Source organism: Rhinolophus sinicus, chromosome 15, assembly GCF_057876585.1.
Source record: "Rhinolophus sinicus isolate RSI-liver-muscle chromosome 15, RSI-T2T, whole genome shotgun sequence".
NCBI lineage: Eukaryota > Metazoa > Chordata > Mammalia > Chiroptera > Rhinolophidae > Rhinolophus > Rhinolophus sinicus.
Window position 1 is genome coordinate 110,283,057 of NC_142515.1, and position 24,092 is coordinate 110,307,148.

Genomic DNA, 24,092 nt, shown 5'->3' on the forward strand with positions numbered 1-24,092 from the left:
TGCCATTGTTCTGGAAGTTCTGATGCTACATGACCAAGAGCTCCAGACTCAAAGGAGTGGCCGAGCGTCTGATTGGAGGTGCTTCTGTTTTAAGATCCAAGTGAGACCACTTTCTCAAGCTTCAGTTAGGCAGCACCCCCTCTCACCAGGCGCTGAGGTGAGTTGATGTCTCTGTATCGCTTGCGCAGGAGGAAACAAACCTGATTGCCCGACAGAGGCTCAGAGAGGGGCCCAGCCCTGACAACAGCTCATGAGCCACACAACAGAACCCCAGCCTCTGGCCTCTCTCCAGCCCACTGTTTCTCAACAGCAGGGTGAAATATGAACCCCTGGGAAATTGTTTAAAATGCAAATTTTGAGGCCCCACCAGAGAGATTCTGACTTGGCATAGGTCTGGGGTGGGGCTGGGAATCACCCACCAGCCCTGGGTGATTCTGCTACACACAGGCCCACGCCCCACTGTGAGAAAGTGGGGGCCACTATGTGCTCCATACGGTCAGAGGTCGGGGGGCACCTTGGAGAGCTCACTACCTGCAGTGAATGTCCAGCTCCCACTGAAGTGACCCACTGGGCCAGCTCCCAGCTGCCCTTGGTTCACGAGGTCATGGCCCTAGATACACAGGGGCCTCGCCACAATCCTGCCATCTTCTCACTTGTTATCAGGAGGCGACGGGAGTGTGGCTGATCCAGACTTCCTCCTGGAAAGCTGAAAGCAGAGGGCGTACCCGCTTCTGCTGGGCTAATGTGCTCTCTATTAGGGAGAACAGACAACAGGTAGCCTCTGATAAAGACAGAGCCTACATTCACTGGAGCTGGCCTAGGAGACGGCAGTCCCTGTGTCTGACCCAGAGTGGAGAGGCCTCTTCTCACCTAGTAGTGGCTGGTGAACGTTACTGGGGCCCTCAGGCTGCAGCAGCGTAGCCCCTACCTGAAGTCCTGAAGTAGGGCAGGGATGTTCCTGGCCCCCTGGTATTTTCCTCTAGAAACCCTGCCATGAGCGAGGTTCTCCTCCGTGGAAATACTGGTGCCACAGTCCACCCACGGATGGATTAAATAGGTTTTCAGGGGGCTGTCCTGGAAACCTACCTATAATGCATGACATTGTTGCTCTGGGAAAGTGCATTCCGAACTCCTCAAATCCAATTGTGAGCAAACTTGGGGACCGTCATCTGCCTGTGAGTTAGGGGCTGCTTGTATGACTCAGCCCTTGAATCTCTGAGGAGGCAGGGGAAAGCCCAGGCCCTGATTCCCAAGGCCAGGCCCGAATGTGCCCATGGGACCTCCCAGCAGCATTCTCACCGAAAGGCCCCGCAATCTTGGTTCCACAGGCTGCTGGTCAGGTTGTGCCAGGCTCCTGGTGAGCTCTTGGTCAAGGGCCCATGAATGAGGGCTGCTTGGGGCCGAGACCTTTCTTGCAGGGGGGTCCAATTGTCCTACTCACCAACCAGGAAGCCAAGAGCTTCATGCAGAGCTCTGGCCTGGGAGGCAGAAAAGCCATTATCTTCAACTACCAGAAGGTTACTCTGTCTTCACTGAGGTGATCCTGTGAGCCCTAGGGCTTTTTACTGGAAGATGTTTGCAGATGAAAACTGCCCCCAGGGAGAGGTCACTCTGGGTTACGTTTTCCTCCTTGCCACAGATTCAGTCCAGCTGTGTGCTGATACCCCATCCATGCTGAGCAGGGTGACTTGGCAGACCCACTGTCCTCCATTTTGCTTATGCTCGGGGCCGAAATAATTTTAAAAAGTACTTAGTGACCAGATGCAATATCCCTTACTCAAATTTGATGCTTATATGTGGGGAAACAGCCCCCCCCAAAAAAAAAATTGGGGAGAGGCAGGACTGTAACAGATGGCGGACTGTAGCACAATTAAGCATTAAGAATAAAGTCTAAGTTTCAATAGAAAATTCTGTGCAAGTGCAAAATGTCATCATTGCCAGATGGGAGGAGTTGAAGAGATTCCATACCCTTAGAGGCAGAAATTGATTTGCGCACCTTAGAAAGTTGAATTAAGAGTTCTACCAAACTATTCTGGAGCCTCTCATCATAAAACATAAATATGCAGACTCTGGAATCAACAATTAGGAAACTGTGACCCTGAATCTCAGCCGGTATCTTCAGGAGGAAGAGCGGAACACAGGGTCCTCGTGAAACCCATAAATGAAAGGGTAACAGGAATACCACTTGAGACCTTTTTTGGGGTGTAAGTCACTAACCCCTGATACAGCAGGGCTGAAGGTGTAGAGAGGACTCCCGTGTCCCAAACTGCTCTTAACAGGCAAAACCAGGCTCTAAATGTCACAGTGCAAGCAGCAACTCATGAGGCGTCACCTATCCTCTCATCCAGGTTCAGGGATATTCCTCTAACCCACTTACAGATGAAGTAAGTGGGAGAGTGGCCAGGACTACAACTTGATGTGAAACCCCAAGGTATGAGGTGCATTTTATGCACAACCCCCCTTTCCTGTCAAATACGCACCAAGCCTGCATTTGAAGGAAGACTCCACCTCCCTCCCTCCCTGCTCATTCCTGAGGCGGCGCAAAGGTGAGCTGTGATTTCCCAATAGTGTCCTGAGCCCAAACACATGAGGACACACAGCAGCAGATCCAGACTTGCCGGCCCCACGGAGATTGCACAAAGCTTGGCCCCAAATGTGGAATAATGGAGTGTGTATGAAGTGCTGAACATTCCAGCGAAGGCTGTGTCAGATGCTCGCCTGCATTCCCACAGGTCTGGCGCAAGGCCCACTGCCTAGGCCCTCAGCTAAATGCAGGTTCTCTGCTACCAAGAAAATACACACACACCAACAGCCTAACTCTGGTTCTTGAACCTTTTGAGAACAAGACTCCTGTATCCCAACCTTCCCATTCCACCTGCATCCAGCCTTCCTCTCCCACCTGGAAAACAACACACACACACACACACACACACACACACACCCCAGAATAAGTGGAGGATAAAACACAATCTCATAAACAGGAACTTTATTAAACTACATGTTACGTAAAATAACATATAAATGGACCTTTAAATACATTGTTCATCTGCAACAATTTTATACAGAAACTTATTTACATTTCTCCATTATATATTTAAATTACTTTTCCAAGCTTACTACCGATAAAAGGTAATAGAATGATCACCTGCTCACACAGATGCGAACATAGAAGCTGTCCAGAGGGCTAAGCAAGTAAAATACCCCTTCTCAGGAAACTCAGCGTATTAGGTTTCGAAGCAACGACTCATTCTGGAGGTGCTTTCTTCTGAGCAGGCCCTTATGTGAGGCCTCTGCTGGAGAGATGCTGGGGGTGGGTTCTGAGGAGCTGGTCCCAGGGCCAAGGTGGGTCCTTGGCTGTTTGTGATGACTCAGACTCCTGGAGTTAGAAGGACCCTTGGAGACCACCATCGAAGCCACGCCTCCACTTCTACAGACTGGGGAACAGAGGCTTAGGGACAGGGAGTGAGTGACTTGCTAGTTACATGGCATCAGCAGGGACTCTGACCCTGATTCCTAGGGTCCCACCTAGGGGTCCCGACCCTGTCACTCCACAAATGCACAAGCTTTTGACCTCTTTCATCCATTTCCCACCCATCCATGGGACCTATGTTTTGAACATTGTTGTCTGAATGGTTAAATAGATGATTTCTTAAGCTTTCTGAAATGGTGAAAAATGGTTCAGGATTCCCATCAACCTGGTAACATCTACTAGGGGCTATTTTTACAAGAGGTTTTGTGGTCAGGTGCCTTACTTCTGCAGCCATCAAATTTACCCTTTCAAAATAGCTGACTTGTAAAAGTTGAATTTGGATGCAAGGCAACACTGTACAGGAGGAAGACTGTAATACATCCTATTTGCCAAATCCATCTACCACTGTTGGATCCGAAATGAGGTTTCACTAATAAGTGACCAAAAGTGAAAAAAGGGGCAATTAAAAAAACCCCCAAAAAACAAAAAAGCTTCAAGAATCCCCCCTATTTCCCCATTAGTCCAAGAGGGAAGTAGTAAATGGAACACTGGGTAGAAAAGTCCATGTTTCCCCCTTTCTTTTGAATGAAGCCTTCTTTTTTTTTTTTTCTTTTATCAAATTTTTCTTGATGGTATAAATTTTTCTAAAAGTAATTTCATTTTTTTTGGTCGGTGTTTAAAAACTTGATTTAGTTTTTGTCAGGATTTCTCAGGATTTCAAAACCACTGTACCAAAGAACAGACGTCAACACTTGAAAGTATCACTGTTGATAGAGATAGAGATAGAGATAGAGATACTACAGGCTCCAGGTCACATTAGAAAAGGAGGAGGGGCTGGAAGCAGGCAAAGAGAGAAGAGGGGAAAGAAAGACTGGGAAACAGAAGGGTTTATTCTTCCCTGTAACCAGAGCGAACACAAGTCATAGCAGCCTTCACTCAGTTTTACAACAGATACACAAATGGGAAAACACGGTGGGGAAAGGTGTGCTCAGCTGAACAGTCCCAGATGCCTTTCCATCAGAATATGGCACTGCTACATTCTGGACAATGCAGCCTTCTCCCAGGGGCTGCCACCTGTTTGCAGGGAGGCTCGCTCTACAGCCATGCCCCCCTCCCGGCCCCCCCAGGAGCGCATCCCTCTGCCCATGTACCTGCCCTGCATGCACAGGAGCACCCACTTCTGTCCATCAGTTTTACTTTCCCTCCTGCTCACACGCAAAACCTCACCCAAAGTCACGCAGGGAGAGGTGAGCAAGGCAGAAAGTCTTCAAGGACGCAGTGCCAACCACAGAACACCGAGGGCTTGTAGAGCAGTCCAGTTGCCAGCAATGGATGATGTGTGGACCGGAGGAACCCCGAGGCCAGGGAATGCAGGAAAATAAAAAGATCTTCAAAGGAAGGGGTTTTTCTTCTGTCTTTTTTTTTTTTTTTGGAGGCATTCACTCTGCGAAAGGAACCAACTAAAACAACATGGAATTTTTATATTAAAAAAATAAGGCTTTGATGTACAAAAACCTGCCCAAATTCATTTTTTCACTCATTACATAAGGTCATCTTACACAGCCGGGTCTTTATTTTGGAGAAGAGGGTTTGCTCGCACACACCTCCGGGGTGTATGTGGGGGGTGCCGGCCCAACATGGGGGTGAGTGGGGACTTGACGGGAGTCAGCACAGCAGGCAGCAGTCCACAGGCCTCCCGGACTGTGCCTTCAGTGACAGGAGCTTGACGTGGAACAAACATTCGGTGCTGGCCTCATGACAGCCGCAGGAGATGAGAGAGCACAGGCACGTCACTTCCACAAAGGATTAAGGATTTTCCCCAGCGTGGTCCGACTGGAGTCTTTCAGTCTGAGGGAGGTCCTTTCTGCAGTCCCTCTGCCTATGTTGGCACTGGGACCCTCAGGAGACTCTGGATACCTTTTGGGGGTCCGGGCGCTGACAGCCCGCCGTAGGGTGCCGTCCTTGGGGGCATCGTCAGGGCCACCCTTCACTCTCAGCTGCCGCTGGGACACTGTCCGGGTGAGGCCGGGGGCTTTGGCCACAGGAGGGGAATCTGTTCTCATGCACCGAGATGAGGAGGCCACTGTGTTTCGAGCAAAGCTCGGGAGGTGGGGTGGGGCACGGGGGGCAGTGGGGGTCGGCGGGGGTTTAGGCTCTTCTTCAGGGCTCTGGGGGCCCTGGGAGTTGGAGCGGCAGATCTTATTTTCCTCCGATTTCTGTCTGGGGACGTTGCGGAGGGGCTTGGCGCTGGGCTTCTTGAGGGATCCCTTGTGCTGCAGTGGGGGCTCCTTCCCCGGCCGTGTGCTGCCGGAGCCGACCCTTGCTCGCGGCCTCGGCTCCTCGGTCACCGCAGCTACCGCCCCAGCCCCCTTCGAGGACCTCTTGGGTGATGTGTCTGAGGTGCCCTTCATGGAGCCCTGGCGCGGGCGTGACCACGGTGCATCTGCGCCGCTGGGGGGCTCCCGAGGGGACTGCTTAGAGCCCGTGGAGCCCCTGCTGGCCCTGGAGATAGGCACGACTTTGCGCATGCTCGCACTCTCGGAGGACGTCAAGGTCCGCACCGGCTTGGGCGCCGTCCCCTGGCTCCGTGGGACAGTCTCCATGTTGGGGGCCCCCTGGGATGCCTCTTTGAGGGAGTTTCTCTTTGGTGCTATCCCATCCTTCTCTTTGGCGGGTCTGTCCTCGGAAAGGCCACCCTTGCAGCTGGGCCCACTTTTCTCGGAGGCGGGAGCAGAGGCCTCCCCAGGGGGACTGGATACAGGGTTAGAGGACACTTGGCTGCCACCGCTCTCCCCTGCCCCAGAGGACACAGAGCCATCCCCGTCACCGCTCTCCCCTGGCTCCCCACCGCCGGGCCTGGAGTCAGTTCCCTCTGAGTAGTCCAAGGTCAGCGAGCAGTCAGTGGTGTCTGAGATATAGAACACAGGCCCAGGATCTTTGTTCTCAGGTTCGCTGCTGGGCTCATCAGGGGCAGCCCCGTCACCCTGCGGGGCTGGGCTGAGACTCCCCTGGGCACCTCTGACCACAGGGGTCGGGCTGCCATTGTCAGGGTCGGCGCCAAGGGGCTGCAGGATCCCATCTCCCGGAGACACCGGCTCTACTGGGAGGAAGTCATTCAGGATCAGCTGGGGTGTCTCCTGTGGGCCCTTGGGACCCTGGAGGTCAAACTGAGCCAGCCCGGTCACCAACTCATGCTCCTTAACCCCCAGAGCCAATGGTGAGAGTGGAGGGGACCAGGTGGGCCCCAGGCTCACAGGCTCGCTGTTCCTCTTCTGGAGCATGCTGAGCCCCCTGCGACGAGCTCGGAGCAAAACTGGGGCGGGTTCCTCGGGCTGGGGGACTACGAGCTGGCCTTGACAAGCTGAGGGTGTGTCGGGGGTTTCCTCCTGGCCCTCTGAGGCCTGAGGTCTGTGTGTGCGGTTGGAGTCCCGGTCACTTGGCTCTCCAGGCTCCACCCAGGCCGCTGCGGCCCGGGCCTGCCGCGGGCTGTTCCAGGGCAAGCTGTTGAACTTGTGTTCCTCTGGGCTGCCGGTGGAGCTCTCCAGGAAGGTCAGCAGCTCCCGGTCAGTGGCGGCGCCCAAGGAGAGGCGGGAGCGGCGGGCGTTGGGGGGTCGGCAGGAAGGGCTGACAGGCCTGCGGCGCAGAAAAGGGGGCAGGTCCTCCGCACCCTTCTTGGTCAGCAACTCCACATCGTTCTCACTGCTGCTCCGGCCAAATCCCACAAGCTCCCCAGCCGCCCAGGAGCGCCGCTTCTGCTCCAGCTCCTTCAGCCTCTGCAGCCGCCTCAGCTCCTGCATCTCCCGGTCGTGGTTGTCCTGGCGGAGGGATGGGGAGAAGCCCAAAGATGCATGAGACACGCGGTACCCGTGTGCCATTCCAGAGCCACCTACTCTAAGGGCCCAATGAGACAGACATACGTGTGTGGAGGAGAGACCTGGGTCATGAGTGTCACTGAGAGACGGTGTGAGTGTGGGGGGAGGGCTCAGTTCTTCCAAAGCTATGTGGGGGTGACCGGAAGAGCACACTGGGCCTGCCCCAGGAGTAAGAGTCTGTCTAAGGTTGTTATCGGATCCATGGGCCCAACTTGCAGCTTTCTAGTCAAGGCATTGTGTCCTCAGTGTGAGCTGTGATTGCTCACATGCACGGTTGTGACCACAGCTCTGAGGAAACCCAACTTGATTCTCAGCAGGACAATATAGAAAGGACTTCCGGGAGAGTGCTATTTAGGCCATGGCAGAGAAAAAGACTATGGGTGGTAAAGCGGAAACCTGAAAGTGTACCTCTGTGATGCATAGACACACATACACACTCACACACTAATGCTCCTGAGCAGCACATTCTACTTAACAAAGATTTAGACCAGGGGTGTCCAAACTGTGGCCTGTGGGCCAACTGCGGCCCATATCCATTGTTAATTGGCCCGCAAAAAATTCCAAAAATATATTTAGTTTACTTAAATAAACCAGGTGAGGCAATACGTACTTCACCTCGAGTGAGTGGCCCGGCTGTTTGTGTATTTTACCGCATATCGCCCTTGGTGAAAAACATTGAAAAAAAGTTTGGACACCCCTGATTTAGATGCATAAATGTACACCCAAGATATTAAGAGAGGCCTTTCAAATCTGTTCTCTGACTGATCCCTGGTTAAAAAAAAGACACAAACACCAGAAATGCCAGGGTTGCACTGTCCCTTGTGCCCCATGCCCTTCCCACAATCAGAGAAGAGGATTTGCCTTACAAATCCTTCTACCTTCCACCCTGCTCCAAGTACGCAGCCCTTCTCCATCAAAATGGAACCAGAATAAATGCACACTCCAAACACACTTTACTGTCTGGCTGTGTACTTTAAATATATTTGTGTCATATAAATTTGTGGATTTCACAACCCAAATCTGTTATCGGTAGCACTTTTTACTTAAAATCAGTTTCCTCAAATGTTAGACATTCCTATTCAAGTTGCTGTGAGGCTCTGGCTCTGGCTGGCTAGCTGCCAGAGGTGGGGGTGGGGCCAGCTCCTGACTCTGAGAGCAGCTGGGCTGAGAGCATCACACAGGTGGCCTTGAGGGCCTAGAGAATTCTGGTTGGGAGTGAGGGCCTTAGAAGGAGCCAATTTGGCACCTATGATCCATTACCGCCTTCCCTGCTGAGCTCACTGCTTGGACAAGGCAGAGTAAACGTGGACACAGGCTGAGCCTCCTTCTCTAGGCTAGACAGAGGAAGGAGGAGCAAGCACTCAAGGAACTGACTACTCACTGAGGGCTGGGGTGAAATTCCACCAGTCCCTCAAAGAAATTCAACTATGGACAAATCTGCTTTTAAAATGCAGAGGAAGAGATGACGCGCAAGTATTAGGTTTCTCATCACCACCTGAAATGAAGGGAGATGAGTTGTTTTGTTCTTAATTGAGATTATCTGCAAAACCTAGTGACCCAGAGAGTTTTTCTGGCTTCAGCAATGAACTCAGAGATGAGTGGAATTGCTGGTTGAAGGGTAAGGTGTGCTCAACAGCAGCACGCTCCCTGGATAGCCGAGAATTGCAAAGCCTGCTCTGGCCGAGGACAACAGGCGCTACCTCCGTGGTGATGGCTACAGTGCTTGACACAGTGAGAGAGGGCCTTCCGGTCACCCCACCATGACAAAGGTCTCTTGGAAGAGGATATACTCTCCAGGGAAGGGGGGTGAGAAAGATATTTGGGACCTTCCAAGAGACTTTGTAATATTGTGAGTGCCATTGTAAATAAACCTTACTAACCAAATGCTGTTAGGGCAGGACAGCAAGTGTTTGGTATGAGGCAGCCAACTGCTAGAGTCCTGGTGGTACGGAAGTGCTTGGGGCTGGAATGACAGAGCCACTTCCCACTCATCCCCATCAAGAGCCTGGCAAGGCTGCCTGGGCCCGACTTTCCTGAATCCCCAGAAATGCTGAGCCATCATTCTGTTATGGGCCGAGGGCTGGGTCAGGAAGAAGAGAAATAAAAACCCCAAACAACTCAGGGAACACAGAGATGTCACCAGCCATACCTTAACCGCTTTGTTGAATCTGACACAAAAGTCTCTAAATATCTGAAGGCATTCATCCAGTTTCATGGTTTCTTTGTCTTCGCAGAAAAAATCTATGAGGGTGTGGGCCTCCTCTTGGAGCTGTTGTTTCCAGTGCTCCAGTTCTGTCAGCTTTTTCATAGAAAACTGCGGGGACACAAACAAGCACGCGTAGAAGTGAACACGCAGGGGACCAGGTGCCCGGCATCCCATCTGCTGCCCAGGGAAGATGTGCTCCTGGGTTAAGCAAGGGAAGGTTTATTGCAAGTCCAATGCATTCAGAGCCAAAAGAAAATTCATTTAAACCCAAACAGACCTGAGCGAAGCAAGGTGTGTGAGGTCTGGAAGCAATACACGAGATTGAAGAGTCTTAACCTATAGAATGCCACTAAAAATGTTCACCTTTAATGTCACTGAAAAGAATGACACAGGTGTACAGTTGGGTTTATTAAGGAAGATCCATTCTGCATCTGTTCTATTCTCTCTTAAAACTGAGTCTTATACTAGCTGAGAGTTTACTTTAGGGACCCAGGAGTCACGTGTTCTATTGACAAGTTGTCCTGCTGACATGAGAGTTTAAACTTAACCCCAAATGAGCTACGTCTGAGTCAGTGTCACCCCCACAGGACTGAAGCCCTCATGCCTAGACACAGACCCCAGCCAGGGTTTCTTATCCAGGGGTACTTATCTAATCAGCTTTGGATGCTCTGTCGAAAGTCCATGCAATTTAGTAGCTATGGGGTGGATCTAGCATTAATAGCTTATTAAATCCCCCAGGAAATTCTAGGGGGGAGTACCCATGGTTAGAAATTATAGCCCTCTACAAATCCATCCTCTTGACTTCTTCATTTTCTCCTACTTCTTCTAGGACAAAGTCTCTAATGTCCCTATAGATCCAGGTACTACCTCAACGAACAAGTGGGACTGAAAGAAGCTTACTGTCTTCCAATGAGCTCCAGCCCTTTCGGGATGGGATCCCCAAGGGCCAAAGGGCACAAACACACTTCCCCGACAGCCGTTCAGTGACAGCTGGTATTGAGCTGGCGTGAGCACACAGTGTGGTCCGAGGAGCCACGGCCTGACAGAGAACTGGGATCATCACGTTGAAGCCGCCCGTTGCTTCCTCTCGCACTGGGTAAGTCAGCTTTTATGAAGAAAGAATGTGTCTCGCTTTATGCACTCAGGTGTGTCAGGTTTTTAAGGACGCTTGTTTTTGAGAAACTTCTTGAGTGGGGTGACAGGCCTAGGTCATGGGGAAGTGACAGGCTGCCCACCCTCCAGGAGTCCAATCACTGCTGGAACATGCTTGGAGAGCTACAGAAACTAAAGAGAAATTCCGAGGAGACACATCACCTCCGACCCACTCCAACACACTCTCCTCCTTAAAAGCGCTTTTCTTACACCAAACACATTCAAGAGATAGTAGGAAACCAAAACTATTTAGTAAACCAAATACCAGAGAAAGTAACCATCTGAGTCAGTAGCCCAAGGCAGTGTGTGCATTGATGTTGTATTCTTTATGGAGAGAAGGGTATTAATGAAAGGGTAAACCTTCGCCTGACATTCTTCCACAGATGGAAAGATGGATTCCAGCCAAGAATAGCTCAACTGCAGAAAAAAATGGGACTCTTGACAAGCATCTACATAGGAGCTTACTCCACCTTTATGTCTCATCATTAGAGTCCGGGGGACTGAGAGAGTACCGGGAAGGGATAACTTAATGCATTCAGTCACCCTTAGGACCTGGGAAAGTGAAATATTCTGAACACCGATGTGTCAAGCCACGGTGCTTATTCTCTGAACCCTGCCCACATGACTAGGGCCACAAACAAAAATGTTCAGACCTCACTGGCAAAGTGTGGAAGACAACAGATTAGCAGTTGTGGTAGCAAATTCAACTTTCCATCTCTAACTTGTCTGCTATGGACCAAAATTCTAAGCCAATTTACTCAGTATTTCTCGCCCAAAGGGGCAAAATACTGAAACAGATCTGTACAACTGTGCTCCTGCCATTTTTCTGCTCGAAACTCTTCAGTGGCTCCCTAAAGCTTACAATATAAAGTTCAAAGTTTTCAGACTAACACTCAGAGCGCTTCCTGGCCTGACCCTAACCCACCTTAAAAAAATTGTATCTCCCCCATTTAAAGAAACTGAATTTTAAAAGGAAAAATAAATAGCTGGGTAGGGCACTTTATTTACAGAGATAAAAATGACTACCAGATATTGTATGTCAACTATAAGTAAACATATATGCATATATATAGTCATGAGCGGTGGAGTACAGCATAAGGAAGATAGTCAGTGGCATTGTAACAGTTATATAAAATGCCAGAGGGGTAGTAGCTTGGGGAAGGGGGGTTATCACTTTGTGAGGGGTGTAAATGTCTAACTATTATATTGCTTTGTACACCTGAAACTAATAAAAATAATAACAAAAAAAAAAAGACTACCAGAAAGAAGTGTTTAGAATCAAAACAACGTTGCCTTTTAAGACCAGTCTAGGGGTGCAGCTAAGACAGAGCTGCTTTCCATCGTAAACCTTCCTGTACTGCTATTTAGCATACGATATTAGTATTTAATGTAAGAACTGGGGAATGAGTCACCCAGAATTCTCATCTCGAAGTGCGATGGGCCTTCTCCTTGGCTTTCTGGATTTGCTTCATTTGTCTGAATGTGGTCAATGCTGAGTGTTTTCCTACCTATTGTGAGGTGTGTCTGTGCTGCTGTTCGCTTTGTTCTTTCATTTGGAGAAAAATCTGTGCACTTGACGGGGACAAGCAGAGTTTGGCTGTATTTAAAAGGAAACACGGAACACGTGTTTATACAAATAAACTCCCAGCAGAGCCAAACAAATGTTTGCTGATGGAGGCTGAAGCTCATGATGTTGGATGTAGCTTAATTACGAGGAAGCAGGGAGAGGCTTTGGTTGTTACAGCTTTTGGAGCGCAGCGCTACTCCCCAGGGCTGAGGGCAGCCCTGCCATACATATCCCACCTCCCTCATCTCAAAGCACTGACATTTAAGGTAGCACACCAGTTCCCTGAAGACTGAGAGCATGAAAAGGGGCCCCCCCGCTTTCTTTTTTCAAATAAGGAAGATAAAAGAAGTATGTCAGACTATGTGATTAGTGAGTCACAGTGAGCTGTCACAAACATGTCCACTCTGCTGTTTTCTGTTGATGTTGTTTGGAGCAGCTCCTGACACACCCTGTGGGCTGATATATTTCGGGTGGTGATAGGCACAGCTATCGGGTTCTTCTGCTCTCATTCTACATGGTGCCAAAACGCGGCTCGTTGCTTTAATGAAAACAAGTGAAGGAACAACAGTCCAAGTTCTCAAGTGTCTCTATGGTTTCCATGGAACTTCGTTCTGTTGCCTCCAAGTTTGACTGGGAGACAGGAACTCCTAAACCATGATTTAGAACCACAATTTGAGTTGCCAGGCACAAGTTGCCAAAGGTAAGCACCATAAACTTGATACCAATTCACCACGGCGCGGTGCAATCACTCCCATCGAGGAGTGATAAGCAGAGGTCCGCTCTCTAACGAATACTTTAGTAAGTCTAGACCCTATTCAATACCCTGTGCTCAAAAACCAATCCAGCAAAGAATGGGCATTGAAATACGGAGTTCCTTTTACTGACTGGGGGAAAAATGTGAATGGGAACCTGCCGCTTCCCCAAACACACCCATGCAAAAATTAAACCAGCCTCTGCGGTGCTGCTGGAAGATGACATTAGAGGGACGGAATTGAATCACCCACAGACCTGAAGGAAATCTTCCATTTGCTGACAAAGTTCACCATCCCCCTGGATGTTTTCCTTTAGAGATCTTGTCCTGACAAAGAGCGAGTGCAGTTCTGCCTCCATGTTATCCAGAGATAATCTAGAAGAAGAAAGGGGAGAGTGGGCAGTTGGCACAGGGAAGCTATGTGTCGTGTGCATACATCAAACAAGATCAACCGTTGGTCAACCCTACAGGCAGAAGGGGAGAGAGAGCCACTGTGATTTCATTGACCTACCCCTGTATTTAGAGTTTCTTCCTATGTTTTGTTTAGGAGGAGATTCCTCCCTTAAAGACATGGGAGTTGTCTTAATACCTTTATGCAATAAGCGTGAAAAATGAAAAGCTAGCAGGACTCAGACTTACACTTTCTTCTGGCTACTCAACACAAATACAAAAGCTCTAAGTCATGAAAACAAGGCCATGTATGTTGATAAACCTGATATTAAGGGTAACACGGAGATACGAAGCAGACATCATGTCGCTTGCCACGGACAGAGTATTTTAGAGACAACTAACACACAGCTAACAATTCTCAAAAAAAAAAAAAAGGTAGGGTTGATGCAAGTCTCTTGGTATATGTGTCAAATGAAGCTCAGTAGAGTATGAATGTTTTTGCCACCTGGTAAAGTGAACAGATGAAATAGAAAATCCAGGCAGAATTCAATTAGCAAATTCATAAATTAGTGTGCTTTCACGCTTCCCTTGTGAATTCTAACTTTTCTTTATGCAATAAAGTCTTCCACCTTCATTGGTCATTGGTACCCATTTTGATTTGTTTGTACTTTACCTGCCATTTCAAAGAAACAAACCTTACTGAATAGGTTGTTCCTAAGACAATAGCTAGCTCCCCCATCCAACTCTGACCAGAAATGTCAGTTCAAATGTAATGGCTACTTCTTTATATATCTCTCTTAGTAACATTTCTATACTAGTCAGAGGAAAAAATATTCCCACACAAATTTATGTTAGTAATTCAGTTTGTATTACTATAACAGTTTGTATCTTATAAGAAAGACGCTCATTCTTTGGAGGGAGTAATGTGGCGATCTGTAAACCTGAACTCTGAACGGTTCACGCCTTTGGACTGATAATCTTACTTTGGGAAAGACACGTAATCTGTGGTTAGATGTTCATAATCCATAACATTGAGACACTGGCCAATGACAGGGCTTGGTTTGAAAAGCTATGGTTCATGTAAGTTGATGCACGTGGTTTATGGCTGTCCTAACTGGAAATAGTCACTCAGATAATAAATATATGCAATTAAGCCTACTGCAAATAAATCCATGAACTGGGCTGATCCATGAAGTGGTGTGCTGGAGCCAGCTCATGAGACGCTACCATGGGTACAGACATCTCTTCCCAACTCTGCGTTTAGCAATGCCTTGCTCGTGGCTTGAAATCAGCCATGGCAGCAGTAGTTAGGCCACGGAAATCAGCAAATGCTACATACAGATCAGAACCTTCCCTCCCCCTCCCCCCAATCCCCCGCCAAAAGCTAGTTAGTTGAACATTTATCACTTGGATGCATGGCTGAGCATTGTAAATTTTAAAACATGGAACTCAAGATAGCACATATACACAGATTATAGCTACATTAAAATACACATCTACATTAGCACTAGAAGCAAATTAAAGTGTTGTAAATAGCGCTTTATGCTTGGTAGATACTTTCTCTGTAAAGCCGAGTGACTAATTTAAAATAAAATCCTTTCCCAGCCCTTGGTATGGTTCCAACTTCTTCTAATGCAATAGAAAATAAATGTACCATGTTAGATTCTACAAGGAAACAGTGTGATGTATGACCCTGGAAGTTTGACTGATAATATACCAACTCTCAAGGTAATAGGCTATGTCATTGGAGCTCTATCTTTTGGGTGTGGAGTGATTTGAAGTTCTTAATCCGTATTTTCTTTACACTGATGATATTCATTAGAATAGACTGCAATAGGTTTTTTTAGATTAAAAATAAGGATTAATTTTTCAAAACCCACAAATTCCAAAGGTTCACCCACATACCTTTGTAAGCAAATGAAAAGAAGGTCTGAAAGTCCAATAAAACAAAACTTTATAAAGTTCAAACTTGAATCCAAAAGTTATAAAATATTCATCAGTTTTCACAAAAGGTAGTTAACAAAAAACAAAAAACCCCCTTGAATCCTCACAATTCACTTGCTTACCTAGCAGCCTCCTGAACATAATGCAATTTTTCAGAAAAGCTTAGAAGAGTGGCATCTTTCTTTTGGGCTTCCTAGAACAAAAGCAGAATTTTCTCTCACTATATAGATAAAACTGAAAGGAAATCATTTTCTTGGGGCTGAAAGGAATCTTAAAATCACTGTTCCTGGTTTTTATGCTTGACGCATTCAAAGCAACTCACTCATATATGAACTCTGATATTCTTAGTAAGATTTACCAGAATGCCCCTACTCTCAAGACACATTTAACTTCCCAGAGCAACTGATCCTACATGAAATACAATTTATGTGCATGAAAACTCAATGGAAGGAGGGGGTGGCTTAGCAGGGCCCATTGTTTCTCCGAGAATCCAACGTATGCTGCTTATATACCAGCCATACCTATGAGTGTGCCTTTAAATGACCGAGATACCTTCAGTTGTTAAACCAGTTTGCAAACTGATTTTAATGAGAAGGTGCACAAGCCACAGAGATTTTGGATTCTTCACCTCGTCACAGGGTACAAGGAAGGCAGGTATGAAGGGAGCAATTACCAACTCTGGAAACTTCCCCACCTGGGCAGGGGCAAGTTACACAGAGCACCTGGATACACAGATCTAAAAGGGCTGCCAAGAAACTACCTGCAAGACACCTGGGTTGCAGGAAGGTCCTGAAAAGTAACTTTTAAATTAATCCTGAGCTCAACATGTCCTCCGTCTTCTAAAGAATATAGTAATAATAGTGTTTATTATTATTTATGGAGTGTTTACCATTTGCCGAACACCGAGCTAAACACTTTATGGAATTATCTCTGTCAGCCCTCTTGGTTACCTGGTTTTGAGGTATCACTACCCCCATCAGTAGATGAAGTGATTGAGGGTTTTAGGTTTAAGTGACTTGTCTGAGGAAGTACAGCTAATAAAGGACAAATCAAAATCTCCTCCTTCTGTCCTGTTCTAAGGCTCACACTTAAAACAAGCACGTGACACAGCTTACTCCCCAGGTTAAAGCTGTGTCTCCGTGACTGCTGTCAAAACAACAAGGCAATCCAACGAAGGAAAAACAAACTAGTACAATTCGTTACTGGAGATAATTTAACAACGAAGAGATAATTGTCCTTCGCTGATATTTCATTTTGTAACTAGTTCCTTTGGCATCATACAGACCTAGTCGAAAATGTTAAGTGATGGACAGGGTTCAGACTCCAAACCGTGGGCTCACAGCAAGGCCCTCTAACCCACAGTTCACAAAGGAAAAAGTGGAAATGACCTTTTTAATTGCTCTGACTCCCTCACTCTTTACATATAACTGGTCAAAAACCTCGTCAATTCAACATCAGAAATGTTTCAATACCCAGGCCTTCTACTAGCCAATCCTGTGGTCATTGCTCTGATTCTCGACTATCACCAATTAGAGCCAACAGACACCAAGGGGTACTCCTAGTTCTAGTTCTCGCTGCACTCCAATCTACCCTGCACATTGCCTTATTTTCCTAGAAACAAAAACAAAACACCTGGTCATGCCATATGCTGTGCACACACTTCTGTTGGCTCTCCATTGCTAAAGCATGAAATCCAAAAGCCTCAGCTTTAGGATCTGAATCCTTTATAATCTGGCTTCACCCATTTCTCTGCCTCACTCCCCTGATCCCACCACTCCCCTCCAGTCCTATAACACTAGGTGCAGCTCCACTCAGGAATTTGCAAATAGTGCTTCTGCACAGAGAACCTTCTTGGCACCTGCCATGCTCTTTCCTAACTCTGATGACCCCTTACCCCTTGGAAAAACTTCACAGCCTCCATGGGGATTCACACACATTCTCTCTCTTTGTATAAGTCCCTTCCGTACCTGTGCAACAAAGTGCAGAAGGTTCATCCCAGGTTTGTTTGCTTTTGTGTCTGCCAATTTGAGCAAAGAAGACAGTTTAAATCCTACTGCATTGCCAGCATACCTTCCCTGAAGAAGACAAATCAAAAGAAAAAATATACAAAAACCTTTAGACAGACCCTTAAAGTTGGAAACGTATTTTTAATTTTTTTAAAATTTTACTTACTGCATTCATGATATTTCCCGCCTGTAGCACCAAGTGTAATATTGAATGTAGCTCCTCACATGACATCAGCTCTGTCAAAAAGAACACACCGCAATACCTTAGAGAAGCCTTTGGCTTAAATGCAGAAAAGACTACTGCCACATCGAAGTTCAAGGGTATCTGAAGCAAGCTCTGACCCTAAACTGTTTATAAAGACTGAAAAAAGCAAATAAAGCAGCACATTCTATGGTTATATCTAATGTACCATTTGCTACTGGCTATCCATACCCTAGTGTTTCACTGGAAATCAAATATGTGTGACACTTAAATGTACGAAATACTTCCATAATGAAGATTTTTCATGTAGTGGAAAATGTAAAAGCCTTATGAAAAGCAGCAAACTGTGCAATAGGAATAAATTTTCTCTTAGCAGTTATTGCTTTTTTCCTTTACATCCACTGGCCTTTGAGACTATGCTTATGGAATATGAAAACTAATAGCAAGCAACATTTTGCTTAGTCGATGAGCTATGAGGAGATAAAATATAAACAGGCTGGAATGACATGTAAATAAGTTGCAAAGTACCAACCCTTAGGGGCCAGGCACCCAGAGAATCTTTCCATTTTATTCAAAACTATACATTGCATTTGGATTGGCTTAAAGATTTAAAAAGGAACTTATTGTAATATATTGATAAACGAGGTCTTTAACCACAGAATCTTTTGTACACATACCTATGCAAATAAACAATATTAAAAATTGTTAACATATTTGGAAAACTAAAAAAGTTTGATTATTAAAATGACAGTATATATAGATAATAAAATGTCACCTATAATATTTTTAAGTTAATATTCTCCATTAAGTCTAGCGTTACTTTCCAAAAATTACATCTGGATCATTGCCTATATTGTGTTATCTGTGGAGGCCAGTTTTTGAAGGCTAACCAGATAAGCAATGTCTCCACCGTGCCCACAAATTTGCACTGCTCAATATGAAAACATATTCTTCCATCTCTACTGAGCAGGAGGCACAGCCCTTCCAAAGTTGCTGCAATAACCTTGGTATAGGAAAAACATTTTTAAAGGTCTCGAAATAGAAAGAAGAAAAATTCTTCTTAATTCTTAATCTCCTCTCTAAAATGAAGAAAATAGGATAGGCTGAAGAGAAAAACTTGATCTTAACATAGGCCAGAGGAACTGAACAGGAAAACCAAATAAGAATAAGCAGTTCTACACAATAACTAGGAATCCAGAAAAAGACTGAGAGGAAATCAGGCTGGGGCTGACGAATGCTGGAAAATGTGAGGGTCAGGGAGGGCCAGAGCCTGCCTCAGGTAAGAGGAGGAGGCAGGCATCCTCAGTGCCCTAAAGGCCGGAAAGCAAAGCTCCTACCCCTGTGGGTTGAGACAGTAGAGCAACTCTGAGGAGTCTATCCAAGCGGAGTAAGCAAACATTTAGCAAATTGTTTAAAGAAATGGCCAACTGGGCTTCGAATGTAACTAGCACACCAGAAGTAAGAGTCTGGAGGGGAGGCGGGTGCGCAGAAGAGTCCACTGGAGATGTCTGGGAGGAGCCAGGAGGAATGGGCGTCTGCTTCTGAAAAAGAGGCAGGCCTCCCCCGCCCCCCCCCCCCCCACACACACACCAAAAGAGGCCAGAGATAGAAGAAGAGATGCAGCTGGCCCAAGGGCCCACAGTTGGAGCGCGCGCACGCACAGACGCACAGAGAAAGCTAACCTACTAGGGGAGGAACAAGTGTGAGCTACAACCAGCAAAGTTTACTTTGAAGCTTGAGACCATAGAAACCTTCTTTTAAGGGAGAATATGCTGATTAATGGATTGATTAGTTAATGAATTAATTAACTAGTGGGAAAGTAAATGGAAATAAACCTTAAATGCGCCATTCCTGGTAACAGCTCATTTCCCTTTTTAGGATGTATCAGAAATGGGACTTTGCACGTCTAATTTCCATTGAATAGTTTTTAAAAAAAGTAAACTGCTACCAAAATTAATAAAAACAAATTACACGAAGCATATGTATTTACTTACCTTTTGTTGCTGTTCTTAGAATTGTTATGTCTGTGTACAGAGAAGAACAAGAAGGTAAAAACTCCTTCTTTAGCACCATGGCTTCAATGCGAAGCGAATAGCTGAAAAAGAAAAAGTAAAACTAGAATCTGACGTCATTAATTTAAAAACCTTACTCGGCTTTTAAAGAACAATGATCGGTGATCCTTACTTTGGCACCTGAATTAAGCAGTGCAGAAAGGATTCCGCCAGAGACAGCTTGGACACATCTCCACTAAATGTTTTTAATCTCTTTATCTAAAAGACAAATGGAAAAGGGGGTAGAGAAAAAAATAACTTATGATTAAAATGTAACATGATTTTCAATTTCATCTTAGAATTCCTGTAAGAAAATAGGATTTCACTGCCCAATTCAAACTAGTAAAAATGGAGACCTAAGAAAAGACAGAAGAAGAAATCATCACATCTACCACTTCACTAAAAGAAGAAACACCAAACAGACAAATTAGAGAGAAGAGCCACGTCACTTCTGTGGGTATAACAATCCCATACAAACCAGAGAGCTTTGCCTCTGGAATCCTCAGGCAGGTTACTATCAGGAGACTGAAAAAGGGTCATTCTACGGATGAAAATTTTCTGTAAATTATAATCTGGAAGGGGACATTGTTTGGGAGAAGAAAGAAGAGACTGAGGAGTCATTATAATATGATCCTTTAAGTCATCAGTGAAAAAATATTATTATTATTATATACTCTTATTATTTTTGAGTATTTTAGGTATAAAATACTTAGAATGGGTAAGGTCTAAGGCAGATCTTCTCCCTGTATCAAGTCCCCTTCACACACAATAGATTTCTAGGAAGCGACTATTGTACGTTGAGGTGCGTCTACTTTGGCTCTCCAGCCGGAAGAGAAAAAGGAAAGTGGTTTAAACAACCCAAAGATCAATGTCAAGACATCCCCCTATGAAAAAAATCAGGTAATAAAACAGTATGTACAGTAGGATACCATTTCTATGATTTTTCTTTTTTTTTAAAGTGTCGACTACCACCCCCCCCCCCCCACGCCATTCTCCATGCACAGACGATGTAGACTCAGGAAAAAGGCTAAAAGACCTCACCAACATCAGGTGTCAGGATTACAGTCATTATTATTCTCTTCTGCTGCTCAGTTTTATTTTCTAAAATGTCTACAATAAACATGTATTACACGTATAAAACATTAAACTAAAAGTTATTAAACATGCAACTATTCCTTCAACTCTAGCAAGGAAAAAAAAATAAAGATCTGGCATTAGGAATATAGCCAAACAGCTAGCAGGTAGGGATGGAGGTGAAGAGAAAGTGCTCAAACTGCATCAGAAGGCAAATCATGCCTTTAACCACACAGAAAACTGGACCAACCCAATGGCAGAAACATTTCTCCGTCTGTTGCAAGAGTCTTCCAATAAAAATACACTCCGGTAAGTAGCACCTTAAGGCCACCAGGCAAGCAGACAGCTTATCTCTATAGCTAACTGTCGCCTAGGAGCACTTGCCATCTTTTATTGTTCTTTTAAAGCTTTCTTTTTCCATCCCCTGGATTACATTGGCTGCCCAGAAAAATAACATGATGTTTAAGCCTCTTGAAAAATAGGAAATGGCAGTTCAGAAACACAGAGGAAGGAGTATGTGCAAAGATACACTAACTGAAATATCTACATTACCTGAAAAGACAAAATGCAACAGTGCAGATACGCACCCAAGTATTAAGTCTGGTCCTTAAGCCTACAGTTTTTCTTCCATTATAGAATTGCATTCTTTCCCCTGCCTGGAGGGCCTCAAAGTGAATTTACCATTTTCAGCCTTACTAAATGGCACCTCTGGTTTAGAAAAAGGCCAAATCAGTGCCTAGTTTCTCAACTAGAAAGCTGTGGGATGAATTCTGATCCCTTCTGAACTAGAGCCTCACAATTCACTATATATGGGCAGGGGCAGAGTGAGGTTGTACCTTTTATAAGACCATATATGTAGCATGTGCAAAACTGCTGAAAATAGCACCGTTTTCTGTCTAAAGCAGAAGAACAGGTCATGCTACGTAAACTTGGTAGATACATCTATTAAACATGTGCTAAACTGTAACCGAACAAGGATTAATCTCCTTCACTTATGTAAAGAGCTAAAAATGTTTAGATTTCAAGAGAATGGTGATGAAAAGATAGTATTTAATTTAAATACCATGTATACAGTTCTTAATTCCATTTCAAAATGGGATTTACGTTCATTAAGAGGGATTACTGTACCGTCACAGTGGTAGGGAGGGAAAAATGAGAGGTGAGCCAACCCTATAATTATTATGCATTCTCATCATCATCAAATAGCATTTATCAAACATGGTTAGGCGTAATTTTGTTGGCTGAGCCAAGTGACTCTCATTATGACCCGGCTGTGCCCGGTTCTGTCCTAATAGCAAACAGCATGCTCCTTAAGACTCACACATTCCAAAGGGCAGGCCTCCTTCATCCCATCTAATTCCACTCACATGGCCTTGAAAGAGCAGGATTTCCCACCCACAAACCCACCTAACAGAAGACCCTCACTGTCACTCCCCTCCCAGGGGCAGAGTAAACAAAAAAGGTAGGAACAAAGTGATAAAATGTCAGAGGTGGCAATTTAACTTGCCTCCAGATAGAACTGGACATTTCTACCACCTTCCAGCCTTGTATGCCTGACACTGAGAGGTGATAGGGTACCAGCCCACTAGAGGGAAGGGCTGGCAGGCTGAGTGTGGGTCCCTTCCAGTGCCCACCTGGCTCCTACTCCAGTCTCCTCTCAGCGCACAGGAATACTTTGCTGGACAGAGAGCCTACTCCAGTTCTTTTATTTCTGGGCCTACCTTCTTCCTCTGAAAATTTTAACCACGAGTCTGAGGCAAGATGAACAAACATGCCAGATAAAAGATTTATGGTGAAAGGCAGAGAAATCCTAAAAAACAAATTAACCTTGGGTTGGCTTGTCAGCTGAGACCACAGGAGAGAGAAAAGGGCTCTTTCCGTTCATATTTTTCCGCATGCTGATAAGATCACAGTATCATTTGGGTGACACTCACACCAGTACTCTGATAACAGAGGTGATGAAAAGGCTGGGAGGCCCTCTGAAAATCTTTTCAGAGTTTTGAGAACCTCTGCCCTTCCTTCCTTCCTCCAAGAGAGGTGGTGGAATGCAGCAGAAGGAACTGCTCTGGGGTCAGACAAATCAGGGTTCAAATCCACCTTCCTCTACGGCCTGTGAATCATGTGACACTAGACCAGTTCTATCTAACCCGTGTGAGCCTATTTCTCACTTGTAAAATGAGAAATATCATGTCGCTGTGAGGATTACATGAAAAAGACATACAAAATACTTATAGCAATGATTTTTTAACTTTCTAGGTACGTGGCACTGAACTAAGCACTTGAAATACGTGATCAAGCTTGGCTGAATTTTGCCCTGTCCAGCGCCTGGTACATGGGGACACTCAATAAAGGTTTAGAGCCTTCTTGTGCTAAAAATGAGCACAGAACATTGAACCTCAGGCTTAGCAACATGCAGCGACGTATCCACTTATGTATTTATTAGCATATTTCTGTCACATTCCTAAACCTTTCTCCCTCGGCCCTGCCTCTTCCTGGCCTCATCTCCAACCTCCACCAAAAACTCTGGGGGCGACCTTGGGTCTGGGTGGCGCCAGAGGCCACACAGCTCTCACAACAAAGCCAATCTGTCCTTGCAGAGGGCATGGGTCACTGAGGTGGCTTTGGCTGTCACCGTCCTCCCTCTGTCAGCATAGATCCCCCAGAATGGTTTAGGGAGGGACGCCAAGTGGCACTGGGGACGGTCAGGGTGTTCCTGCTGAAGGAAGCTCCCAGCTGAGTTTGGAGGGTGTGGTGAGCTGAAGCCAAGAGTCAGTAACATAAACACGGAGAAGTGTGACCAAGCTTGTCAGCTATTCAGACTGAGGATGACCCTGCAGCAGCTGGGCCTGGTTCAGCAGCTCAGAAGCATTTTAGGGTCCCAAGGCTGTTTCATGTCAGCAGGACACTGCCTCTGGGGTTAGCTAATTGTCTCGGCCTGAGAGAACGCCTTGGCGCTGGGTGGGTTTTATTCACCTTGCCCTTAACTTTCTTCCCTTTCAATTTTATCCCCCACACAACTCAAAAAACAGACTTTTTCAGAACATGAGCGGTTTAATGGCTAAGTTGCTTCTTTGAAAAATCCCTTAGTCTTCCACGACCTTTGCATTTTCTAATTACACCTTTGAATTGTCAATTCGAAATTTAAAGAACCATATTTAATCTCCTACCTCCTCATGATAAGAAGCTGGCAGCCTCCCTTGTGCCTAACTTCCATTTAGAAATTTAGAACTTTTCAGAGCCTTTTCACATCTGCTATCAAATTTGATTCTCACTTAAAAAGAACGGCAAGGTCGCTTAGGAGTGGGTACTAGAGCAGGTCTAAAGAGAAGTCATGAAAAAAGCCCAAGCAGGAATAAGATTTTGAGAACAACTACATCTTTTTAAAATAAACTCACATTAATTCAATCA

At 45.9% G+C, this 24,092-nt stretch overlaps 1 protein-coding gene across 6 annotated transcripts in view; it reads right to left on the bottom strand.

Moving 5' to 3' along the window:
• Window positions 1-2,971: 2,971 nt before the first annotated feature.
• The window catches only part of FHDC1 (FH2 domain containing 1), a 46,815-nt gene continuing 25,694 nt past the window's right edge, over window positions 2,972-24,092 (bottom strand). For all 6 annotated transcript variants that reach the window (XM_088792572.1, XM_019722596.3, XM_088792573.1 and 3 more), the window contains 8 exons: window positions 19,744-19,829; window positions 19,554-19,654; window positions 17,524-17,594; window positions 17,319-17,426; window positions 15,474-15,544; window positions 13,275-13,392; window positions 9,491-9,655; window positions 2,972-7,284 (listed from right to left, as the gene is read on the bottom strand). In XM_088792572.1, coding sequence (XP_088648698.1) covers window positions 5,260-7,284; window positions 9,491-9,655; window positions 13,275-13,392; window positions 15,474-15,544; window positions 17,319-17,426; window positions 17,524-17,594; window positions 19,554-19,654; window positions 19,744-19,829 — 2,745 coding nt within the window. In that variant the 3' untranslated portion in view covers window positions 2,972-5,259. The remainder of the gene's footprint in view (window positions 7,285-9,490; window positions 9,656-13,274; window positions 13,393-15,473; window positions 15,545-17,318; window positions 17,427-17,523; window positions 17,595-19,553; window positions 19,655-19,743; window positions 19,830-24,092) is intronic.